This window comes from Pieris napi, chromosome 23, assembly GCF_905475465.1.
Source record: "Pieris napi chromosome 23, ilPieNapi1.2, whole genome shotgun sequence".
Classification (NCBI taxonomy): domain Eukaryota; kingdom Metazoa; phylum Arthropoda; class Insecta; order Lepidoptera; family Pieridae; genus Pieris; species Pieris napi.
This window is the reverse complement of record NC_062256.1, coordinates 8,860,302-8,873,011: the sequence shown is the minus strand read 5'-3', so window position 1 is coordinate 8,873,011 and position 12,710 is coordinate 8,860,302. Positions and strand designations below refer to the sequence as shown.

Genomic DNA, 12,710 nt, shown 5'->3' with positions numbered 1-12,710 from the left:
ACTTACATGGGCGCTAAAACCAAAGTTATAATCACACTATTATATTGTTGTTTTCCGTCAATTTATTTAAGTTTATTTATTTACATGATTTTTCTTGTAATGGGTAACTCTTACGCTAACTCACTCAGCGTTGAGCGTACTGCGCCGGGCAATGAGCTAAATCATTGTTGACAGATGACAGTTGACGTATGAATGTGATTAATCCACAGAGCCCTTAGCCAAAAATACTTAGACAAGTGGTCAATCGTTATAAAAGAATTAGAAAAATTCCCAATTTTCAAAAATCTAAACGCTATGAGAACTAAACTGAACTGAATTGAAGACAAGTCAAGAAAAGACAGCGCTAAGCATGACGTATGTCAAAAACGTATTGAAATTGTTGATACGTTTCTTGTACTTGGCGTCAAAAGTCGACTTTGAATCTTATTCTGAATTTCGATTGCATGAGTCCGTTCAACAATGTTGATACATTGCAATCAAGTGAGTTAGCCCAATTTCGCATACCCATATCTTTTTTACTCTGTAAGGTGGAACACATTGGGTTGCGGTGATACATTTGTTATAACAGAATCTCCGGATCAAGAGGAGTTTCCGTTCTCCCCGTTATCTTGGAAGTTGTTGGAATTAACTGAAAACGGAGCTCCTAAGCCATATAAATGACCACTGGAACTCTCAATGTTGTCATCAAAGAATATCTAAAACAATAAAAGGATATTTATATTCATATTAAATTATTAATAAAACTCAGGGAGTGAGAATGTAAAACAAAAGACGCGCGTCAACATCAGAATCGAATAAAATGACGGCTCATACATACGTCATGATAATTCCGTCCAATCACAATCAAACGCACGGTTTCGTGTCGGTATTACATTAGCAACTCCGTATTGTTTTATTCTGACGTAAACACTTTGTTCGTACTAACGATACGTCATTAAAAATTTAAACAATCAATAATACTTTGGGCCGAATAGGCAATATAAAGAGATAATGATTAGCTATAAGTTCAGTTGGAACACACCATTTTTACACCTGTGCGTTAACTGCGTTTTCTTATTGTAATAAAATAAAATTCAATAAAAATTTAAAAATATGTATATTTTTTATACATAAAATGAAATTAACTGGTTGACTTTAAATGTAAAAAGTTAGCAATAAATTTTCCCTCCTTCCTAATAGATAGTTTTTTTTTAAATTATTTGACTTAGTAGTCAGTTGAAACTGTTCTAGTCTAGTACCAGGGATTGAATATGCTATTGTAAAAAATTACAAAAAAAAGCTTTACTTACTTCCTTTATCTTGAAAAAAGCCATTCCAGTTAAATGCGAGTCGGATCCTGCCTGATGCTGCGGCCCAACCCTTCGTAACTCCAGCTGATCAGCTACTTCTTGTAAACCTCCTTTCAAGTTTTTGCACAATTTCATCAAGTACTGAAAATAATTTATTTAGGTGTTCAATATGTCGGCACTACTTTTACCCTCTATGGGTATTAGGGAGCATTCAAGTATTACGTAACTAACTTGGGGGGGGGGGGGTCCTTTTGTAAAACGTTACGATGCGTTATTGTTAATATTATTTTCGACTTTCTAGTACTTTACACCACATAATGGTAACTTTTAGGTATAAAGAGAGACCACTAAGTGGTCACGAAACGTTTTACTATACTTGGGTACAGAAAAAAGTTGCGGCGCGTTACATGGGAGGGGGAAAGGTTTAATAATCTCCAAAAATTGCGTGACGTAATACTTGAACGCTCCCTAAGACAGAAATAAGACTGATTTTAAGTCTCGTTTCTCACACCATAAGACTAAATCAAGTTGGTGACTTTGAGGTTGGTTTCCCCATAAACAGTTGTCTCGATAGAAAACTATCTTACAGAATAAAATAATTATTGGAAAATTCTACTATGGTTATTGGGGATTGAATTTGACACAAACAACAAGTTAAGTAACGTTGCCTTTATTAAGAGAAAATAAATGTGAATTTAGATTTAATAAATAATTTTGGCTTCTTAAAGAGCCTACGGGACGCCCAAATATAGGTATGTTATCTAAAGCTGACGACTTCAACACATTTACACTTTGTGCTTGTGTAGTGTCTGTGAATAAGCGCGAGACGTGATGTCAAACTGAAATACAATCACAAATACATCACGAAAACACCGTCCGTCTCTCTCGCGCTCGGTCAAGCTTATGAGTATAAAAGAGACAGTTATTGTTTTTCTTTTGCTACTGTTTATGTTGATCTTAACTGTTTTATATTATTATTATTTTATACATGTTGATCTTTTTTCAAACATTACCAGGGCAATCTCGTGAAATGGTGCACAATGTTTTTAATTATTTTAAGCATCTTAATAAAAACAGTTTAATGAAAAAATTTTATATTTAATTTGACATCAGATGCGACTTGGGTTTCTAAGAAGAGTATTGAAAGAATAGTTAGTGAAGTAAAAGTGAAGTGTGTTGAGCTAGATGGAGCTTATGTCGAAAAATGAAAAATTATTTACACAAACTACTCTTATACGTTCTTGGTCGGGCTTAGAACTTTTGGATCCACCCTCGTATGCACATAATATTTATATGTATTTGGCACATTTTTATTTATTTACAACCCACCCAACCTTACTAAAACCAGAGTAGACTAAAATGGCAAAAAAGTAATATTTTTAAACATACTGTATAGAGAAATTGCATTAGTGTGAGTACTGTGAACGCGCCAGCTTTCGATAACCGACCTATACATCCATTTTTAGTGGGTGCGTTGCCGGCCTTTGAGGGAGGAGTACAATCGAATTTTGAATAGTTGACCCCCACCCACCCCCACTTCTTACCGAGACGCCTTTACATATATTTATTGCAATATTTTCATGTACAACAAAGGAATAATAATATTAACACTTTATTTACTACACAATAACACAAAACAGGAGAAAAATAAAATTTAATAAATAAAGAAAGAGCAGGCCTCCCTGCTAAAAGCAGTTTCTTTCAGAACATCCAAATAAACATAAAACTACATACAGGTAAAAATAACAAAGTTTCATAATAATACTCACTTTGACATCATAGACAGTTGGAAAATATAATCTTAGACTTTCAAAAAAGTCATTTTCATCCTGCGGCAGATTTTGATCTGTGAGTAACTTCAGCAAATATCCAAAATCATATCCAGAATGAAAACTGAGCCATTTGATGTTATCCATTAGCACAAGACCTGTAGAAAGAGATTTTAATTTTAATATTTATTTTGAATTATTTAAAAAAATTAAATTGCCTTCAAAATGTAAAATAACAATCTTTCTATTATTCTATTGCCAAGAATATTGGCTTTTTAAAATATAACTACCAACATATCGGCCCTGTTAGTTAAAACGCTAATTGTCTATCAAACACAAGCAATTTTTATTTATTTAATTATTAGCATTCCTCCAGTTCTAACAGACATACAAAAAACAATACCTATAGGTAACAAATTTAACAAATTTATTAACAGAAAAAAAATATTTATATTGTTTCTACACATGATCATGCTCACATCATAAGTTCTAAGATTACCTGATGTCATAAGTAGTTCAGCAAACTCTAATGGCTCAATTCCATCTTCTTCATGTTTTCTAAACTGAAGACCTGAATTTTGGAGCAAATCAATCGAATCTTGAGCATACATGTCCTCCCTGAAAATTATATACTATCCTATTAAGTTTTAATACAGTGTTAGAATAAAGTATGAATGCTGTTATTAAGAGATTTTTTTTTGGAGAAGGTAAGTACATAAATTTTATTTGGTTAAATAGATAACAAATTAACATTTAACAGACTTTCAAAGATGCACAGGTAGTATAAAATGTCAAAGTAATGACAGTGGTGCTAGCACATTTTTTAGAGGTGGATTTAATATCAAACCCAGGAGATACTGATAAAACACATTAATAAATAATTAGCTAAGGAGGATAGATTAGCCAACAGAGCCATAGATTATACAAAGCTTAAATTTAATCATTTATTTCCATAATGTTGGTGTGCACATCTTAAATACAAACTAAGGCCAAAACATGTGATAATATTTGGCATTGAATTAAGTTTGCTATAAATTACTTAGATAAATTATGTTAATAATATGTATAATAGAAAGAAGTACTTACTGTAAGTTGAACTTAAAATTAAATTGCCATGTTGTGTAACCAGGAGGAGTTTTTCCATTTTCATCCATGAATGTTAGGCCAAGTTGGATAATTCTCAGCAAATCAACATTACATCTAAAAATAATTTCAGTGTGTAGTTATCATGAGTTATGAGCAATATTTTATATAACTTTTAGTCCTTATTAGTAGTAAGTTAATGGTAATTGGGGCGAACTTCCAACTATTTTTATAGCAGTAATTACAAACATTAGGTCACAATTAGTAAAATAATGCATTATTATATATATATGTAAAGTAACACTGTTGTGTTATACAATGATACTTTAAAGTTATACAATGATAATGTATAACTTTAAAGTATCATTGTACTACACGTATCATTGTACTACACGTAACATTGTACTACACGTATCATTGTACTACACATATTATTGTACTACATGTATCATTGTACTACACATATTATTGTACATACAGTTTGATAACAAGGTAGTAAATTATTCCTAAACTTGTCTACTTTGCTCATGTTTTATTTTAATACTATTAAACATTCACCTTAATAACTGATACTGGTAATCTGCAGTTGATCGAAATTCTCCAATAGGTCTAGCCACAACCCCAGGAAACTCTGTGTCCATAGCAACCCAATGATATTTTTGAACAATCTGTAAGGGTAATCTGTAGTTTACTATATTATATTTATAATCTTTAAGTTAGATGTACATTCTATAAACACTGATTTTACTATCTATCTAAATCAAACAACTATTATGCATTTCCTAGTACTGATTTTGTGCTTTTGCTAAATATTCTGAATAACCTTACTTGTCGTATTATTTGAAACTCCTCATGTAAATTGTGGTTCCATACATCTTTAATACCGCAGTTCTCCGCTCCTGGTAATTGTGAAAGTGAACCAAAGCTAGCTGCAGGCATCTAAAATGAGAGTTTTATTAGTATGTGTGCAGGTGCTAATCACTGAGTGTTTTTAAACCTCAGCTATTATAGGCTATATAGATTGTTATTTAATTAGTACGACTAGCCTTCAAGAACTTGTCCTTTTTTTGCTGAATAGACTTTTTTATGTTTGATTTCGTCAACGGTTTTTAAGAATCACAACAGTGTTGCTTGAAGGCTATGGAACATTTATATTAAATTTGCAATGCGTATTATTGAGAAACACTAAACACTTCTAATTTTAATAAAGAAGTTGCGAAAACAATAATTAATACTAAGAAGCCAAAACATTAAAACAGACTACACAGGGTCACACATGTCACGTTGACATTATTAAACAGACAGTGTTCTTGCGACTAACGTCATAAGTTAATAGTCAGTGCTTACCACAGATGGACAATATCTTTAAGAAGTTTAAGATTTGACTAACGACCAAAACCAATATGCAGTATCAATCCAATTTTAGCTGTCATAGACTGACAATTCAATCCATTTCTAAAGAAAAGCATGCCAATATTCAATACATGGACTGAGATACCAATCTAATTATTCAACCAATCGTTCAGAGGGCGGATAAAGGTGGGAACTGACCAACGTTACGAGGTGTAATGTAACATGTAATGTAATGTTACACAGCGAGCATTCGTGCAGTCAGTACGTCGTGTTACGGGGAAACCAGCGAGCAACGAGCCGCTCGTTGCTCGCTTTGAGTGCTCCACCCGGCTGTCGGTTTTTTGGCGAATCCTTTGACTGTTACGCGGTTCAGTAATTACGCGTCGCACGTCGCAAGTCATCATGATTATGATTTTCTATAAATTGTGTCTTTTTAAGTACTTTTGGTCCAATTAAATTCAACAGTTCTTCAAAATTGAGACCTGCGTACAAAGTTTTTATACTGTCCAGTAATCATTTGGTTTTTAATATTGCAATCAATAACAAACCACCTCATACGCCTGTGTTTTTAAATAAGTTTTATGTCCAGTAACATTTTTTCTTCTTCTTAATTTGGATGAAACAATAATTAAATAGGATGAAAGATATCAACATTATCACTATCACATCTCGTGAACACTGGCGGCGAAAGTGGAGCAAAGAGTTTTGACGAGCATGTTACGCTGATTTTAGAACACCGCGTACATGCTCGATGCGTAACACGCTCGATGCGAATGCTACATTACACCTCGTAACTTTGGTCAGTTCCCACCTTAAGAGATTGAAGATTGCCCTCTGTATGAAAATGAATGTTTACTCATGCCAACAACCTATCTGTCCATTTTGACAGTGGCTTCGATTAGCCAAATCAATCTCGGATTGCTATCGGTGAAACTCGTATGATTTGGGTTTGGGATTGCGACCTAACTTAATATTCATTGGGAAAATTTATTCATCTTCGTCATCTTCCAGTTCTAGTGATAGTGATTTGGAAGTTTAAATGTAATTATCCGATTGGGATAGTAATTCTGAAGATGGAAGAAGACAACGTACTTCTGTGCGAAGACATAAGAAGACAAGAATTTATTATATCCAGAGCCTGAATGACGCCGAATTCACATTTAGATTTAGGTTAACAAAAGAAGCTTTGGAGACACTTTTACACAAAGTGATGTCTATCATATATGACTTCTTGCAAGTTTCATCTTTTCATCAACTTTTGTAAAAAAATTTTAAATATTAGCTACAACCAAAAATATTTGTTACTATAGATACTACCTACTAACTCCACTTCAAAACCTCAAGACTCCAGCAGAACATCTTTATAACGAATCTCAAATACGAAGCAGAAATGTGGTGGAAAGGACATAATATGGTGTTTGGAAAAAATCGGTTCCCCAAAATCGGTTTGTCAAAAAAGGTTTTGCTTCAAGTATCTCGTGTACAAGCCGGTGGCATGTGCAGTGCAGTGGCATGTGCAGTGTTGCACAATATTGCTATTGATATGCGAGATGAACATTTTGAACTACTGCAACAAGTAGATGAACCAGCTGATTGATTGATCAAAGCGCAATTGACAACGTGGGAAATGCAAGTGGGCGAAGTCATCTTATAAGTGATTATTTTGCTTTATTACTATAATATTTTATAAATTACAACATTTTTGAGATAAATTAAATAAAAATTCAATGCTTTTATTTAAATAAAAATACAAATTTTTAATACAATACATCCTCGCTCCAGGCATAAAATCTATTATTTTTCTAATTTATTTAACAATATATTTTTTTCTATGGCCCATAATTCTCTTTTATGCTCTCTTTCTTCCTCTTCAAATGCCCATTGCTTTCTCTTATTTAGGAGCTCTTCCTTTCAATTGACTTTCATTTCCTTCGACAGACAACAATATCATGTCTTTGACATTTTCCTCGATAGGGGGTAAGAGGAGTAGCAGCACTAGGGCCACCTCCTGTACGATATGTTTCAGCATGTATCAAGGCAAACTTTTTTCTTGTAGCCCTCTTTAAGCTTTAGCACTGCGAAAGTTTACCCCACTTGTGCTATTAAACAGCGCCTCCAGCGTCTTCCAGCACTGCTCTTTCTCCTGCCAGGTGACTGAGTCACTCTTTTTATTTTCTAATATATTTTTATGGTCAGCAACAAGCGAAATCAGAAGGTCAACGTCTTCCCGGCTGAAATTGACGCTTCTTTCACGTTTTTGCGTAGACATTTTTTTAAGTTAAAGAACCAACCTCGAATCACAAAAACAACATACACAAACTACTCAGAGAAAATTTATATTTGTAATAATATGTACTAAAATACTCAATAACCTAACAAACAATAATACCATATGAAAATGACAGCCCGTTTCGTTACAAGTAATATTAAATGACCAGCAAAAAGGTTAAGGTTCTATGTTTTTCTATAGAATTTTGTAACTTTATTTGTTCGTAACAAAAAAACAAACAAAACGTTGCATAGCTATTTGCTACTTTATCCATACATTGTGAAACAGACCCTAAGTCTTACTTATTTTATTTCGTTCCAAAAACAGCAAACTTTTGGTATGCTTGAACACAACATATTGCATTATACGAAACGCGGTCGAGAGGCAAGGATCACGCAAAAGATTGCTGTCAATCTTTTGTCAAATAATCAATCGGATAGTAGAAATGTTTATTGGCATGCAGATTGGAGATCGGTCTTTAGATATGAATCAGTCCAAGATTGGTTATAATCATAGATTGAGGATACATTATTAATTTTGGCCGTAAGTAATCCAACTTCCGGATGTCCAAATCTAATTAGCATTAAGTCAGGTTTCTTAATTATAGTATACCCTATTAGTCTACCCTTAGTTAGCTATTTTAGTTTTCGCATTGCCTTACTAAGGCTCTAAGGCTTAGAGGGTTAGACATACATCTCACACTCTCTTACAAGACCATAATATTAAAAAATAAAAATGTTAATGTGGTGACAGATACATTACAATCCTCATATATTACAAACAATTGACCGAGGATCTGTGCTGCCCGTTCTGGACTTTGCTGCATTATTTATTTAAGAAACAAAAACAGATACATCTCTATAAAATAAAAGTAAAAAAAAAAACTTTATAACCATGATTTAATCATACTTACGCTGTTTTGATAGTAAGGTTAAAACACAATATAAAAACTCCATCACCAGGTCAGGCTTTACCGTAATATACATGGATGATACCGTGATATGATGGATACTATGTACCTACTGACAATTATAAACCTTTTAGGTCTCGGCCTATGTTTTCTGTATCTGTTTCGTGATCAATTGTGTTTTCTAATAGGCAACTAGGTGATCAGCATTATGTGCCTGACACATGCCGTCCACTTTCTTGAGTCTAAGGCACGCCGTTTCACGTCTGGAATGAGTTGCACGATGAAGCTACTACGCAAAAAATGAAAAAATATCTAAAATATCTTTGTTCACAAATCTCATTAATAGATCATGAGATATTGTGATAGCTGCTCACCAGCCTTGCGATTCTGTTACTCACTTTTCGAACTCTCAATTGGCATTGTTTATCAGAATGCCAAATCGTAAAATGACTGCTTTACGACTGATTTGAGCGCGACCGCCGCTGTGAAAACCGCTGTGAGAGTTCGAACAGTGAGTTACAGAATCGCAAGGCAGCTCTCCGTCGCACATTGTAAAAACATAAAAGAAAAAAAAAACACTTAATTACACATAATAAAAATTATGTTTCGTTAAAAGAGAAAGTGCACGAACTCCCACAATAGAATTCCCTGTGTCGTGGGCTCTTCCATTTGACACATTAATGAAAGGAAATACCCACATAAGAATGACCTGGTGTATCAGCGTCTGTAAAATAATGAAACAATAGAATAAGGTTTTATCAATAAAGTTTCTTTGTAATATGTATTGTATTAACTTAACAATGCTTGTTTTATGTCCCTCACATTAGATCACTAACTATGCAAAATATCAGATTTGTATCGCGCAGTCCGGACATACAACGATATTTAAGCCTTGACTTGTTTAAGCTATCGCGGAATATGCTTAAAAGGAGTATTAAGAGAGTATAGCGCAAAATCACCCGCATCATGAGCATACCCCACATACACACCTTCACGTACTTACCCTCACTTTTACACCATCACACATCATAGCCAAATTAGGTATTGCTTACATAAATGTATTGAATGTTTTTCCCTTTTGTATGTTTGAATCTTTTTGTATATATTATGTTTTCTTTAGCTATATTTTTAGTGTAATTGCTTGTTTTCTAATATATAAAATTCTCGTGTCACAGTTTTCGTTGCCATACTCCTCCGAAACGGCTTGACCGATTTTGATGAAATTTTTTGTGCTTATCCGGTATCTATGAGAATCGGCCAACATCTATTTTTCATCCCCCTAAATGTTAGGGGTAGTCCACCTAGTCTAAATTTTTATTTTTATTTTTTAGACAAAATTTTTAATTTCTATTTTTATGATACAACATTAAAAAATACATTAATTACAATTAATTATTAATTAATTACAATACAACCCCTAATTTTCACCCCTCTACGATCAACCCCTATTTTTTATTAAAAATGATATACATGGCAAAACGACGTTTGCCAGGCCAGCTAGTTATATATAATTTTTGTGAGCTGTAGGATGACGAAATAAATAAATTACTGTTTAAAATTATAATTATTAATTTAAAAACAAATTAAACACCTAAAATTACAATTATATTTTATTGATATGCACAATTATCTTTTGCACGTACAGTGTAGGCAAACTTTACAGAAAGACGAACACCTAATTGTCTATGAGATGATCTCTGGGTCTCAGATCAAGAACCAAAGAGTGTTATACCGCTATGGCTATATTATATAGTTTAATTAAGGATATTTAGCGACCATGGCAAAATCGGCATCTACACGGAAAATCAAGAAATAAATAAACAAGGTTCTTCACGTTGGTGAAGGTAAAGAACTAGCTAATCTAAGATAAATTTATTATATATTTTGGCGACATTTAGAAGTGACCAATTTTCCGGACGACATTATGTATACACAGCCCTTTTTGCTGAGCATCTCTTTGCGGAACCAGCTACCAGTAGATATATTTTCATGCGAAGCAACTCAGAAGTCTACAAGAAAAGGGCGTTCTTCATTCTCTTAGATGGCCAACTCATACGCAAATGTCTACGAGCAGCGGTTAGTAAGTATTGTATTTAAAGTGCCTGCGATTTTGCCTCCTGTGCCATATATAACTAATAATTTAGAAGTTTGTTGCGGATATTTTAAATTGAATATTCTGTAGTCTATTTATCAAAGCAAGGTATATAAAACATCAAATAGGTTCTATATTAAAAAGAAAATTAAAATACTGAATATTTAAACTGTAGACGACGTAGTACAAATATACTGAGCTACTGTGGTCCGAAGCAACGTGAATTTCAGTTTCAGCCAAAGAGACGGCAGTCGTTCGCGGGACGTCATACTTGTAAGTGGCGTAGCGTTTCTTATATATCGCTCTGATTCGGAAAATTCTAAAGTTAGTATTACGTGTGAAGTGAGTTTTTTTTAGTTATTGTTTTCTTCAGTTTGACGAAAACGTAAGTATTGTTTAATGCGAAAATATATAAAGACGAAATATCATTTAACAATATTATAGATTTAAATAAATGCAGTGGTGAAATACAGATATTTATATTTTAATATCTTTTCGTTAATAGGTCGTAGATTCGCTGACCGCGACTGTTGCACTCGAAACGTTGAGTTATGTAAATAATGTAATAAATTCGTGTCTATATCTGTCATAGAGGTTTTATTTATATGTACTTGCGTAGACCAATGACAATATTATTTTTGTATCTATGTTGAAAAAATGCCGCAAATAATATTTATAAATACTACTCTATTGTCAATTGCGTTGTTATGTGGATACGGTATTGAGTTATTTTATCTCTTGCCAGTATAATTTCTTAATTATTAGTATTTCTATTTGTGTAAATAGAGAATAAAGATTATCTCATAATAAGCTTATTTATAAATGTAGAATATCATATTTATGCATCGCAAAACAAAATTTATTGTGAGTAAATTTGAATTTTAAATTGTACGACTGTGTTATTTCACGTTGAATTGGACAAAGCTGGTCAATTGGAGAAATAATTGCGCTAATTACTTTCATATTGGGAAATGCGATAGAAACACTTATTTACAGTATCACTTTAAAGTATATAATTTGAAGGATGGATAACATACATACACGAGAACATTTCGTCATGATCGTAAAACAATATCGGATTTGAAAAAAGTCCAAAATCCACTTTTATCATATTTGGATACTACATTGACTAAATATTACGGCTACATTAAAAAAAATCCATCTGTTTTAAATTTCACATTAATCAGTCGGTAAAGTAACAGAAGATGAATTAAAATAGTTATGACAAAAACTAACATGATTATATTATTTTGAAATGGCTGCCCTGTAGGTTTACTATTTGTCAGATTCTACGACTATGACGATTTTATCCTAATGTCCTTTACACACAGACTATGCATGATACTGTTGAATAAGAATAATATTACAGTATGACAGTCATGCACGTGCGCTAATCTTAATAATTGAATGAAACGCCATATCAAAATGATTTATTTATTAAAATCAGTAATATTTTCAATCAATTGAATTATTTAATAAACTCTTATCGAACTGTGGCTTTAACTCAAAAACTTCTTTTTAAATATCAAAAGGCTTAGCATCAGAATTCGAGGATATTAACTTCTAATCTCTTGAGATAAAACTCGATATACCTTTTCTTAGCCTTGACCTTTCTCCAGTAAGTGCTACCTCACATTTGACTTGCATTTTCCTTTGATCAGTTCATGTCATTCTCATAGTCGGATCCCTGTTTCTTTGATCATCCTCAACTCCGATAACCACTCACATATTCGAACCATAATGCTTTTTGCCTATTATTAATTACTTAAGATGTCACGTGGAACATGGTGTAATGGTTGCAGCTCCTTACAAACGTTGTGTAAAAAGAACATGGCGATTAAAAAGAGTGGCGGAGAGTTTATTGCCAGTTTTTCTCTTCCGTTTTACGCCCTTGATTTGAGAACTGGCAGTAAATGTAAAATTAGAAGCATTAATATGTATTTCT

The 12,710-nt window shown here is 33.0% G+C and overlaps 2 protein-coding genes across 2 annotated transcripts in view; one reads left to right on the top strand and one right to left on the bottom strand.

Annotated features, from left to right (window-relative positions):
* Positions 1-396: 396 nt before the first annotated feature.
* LOC125061147 (CCR4-NOT transcription complex subunit 7) lies at positions 397-5,435 on the bottom strand. The gene is made up of 8 exons (XM_047666372.1): positions 5,188-5,435; positions 4,970-5,080; positions 4,700-4,809; positions 4,145-4,258; positions 3,558-3,676; positions 3,059-3,216; positions 1,290-1,430; positions 397-695 (listed from the first exon to the last, which is right to left on the bottom strand). The coding sequence occupies exons 2-8, from the start codon at positions 5,078-5,080 to the stop codon at positions 579-581; spliced, it is 870 nt and encodes a 289-aa protein (XP_047522328.1). The 5' UTR covers positions 5,188-5,435; the 3' UTR covers positions 397-578.
* A 5,569-nt stretch (positions 5,436-11,004) lies between these two features.
* LOC125061213 (serine/threonine-protein phosphatase rdgC) overlaps positions 11,005-12,710 on the top strand; it is a 142,926-nt gene continuing 141,220 nt past the window's right edge. The window contains exon 1 of the mRNA XM_047666469.1: positions 11,005-11,150. The gene's annotated coding sequence lies outside the window, so the exon portion shown is untranslated. The remainder of the gene's footprint in view (positions 11,151-12,710) is intronic.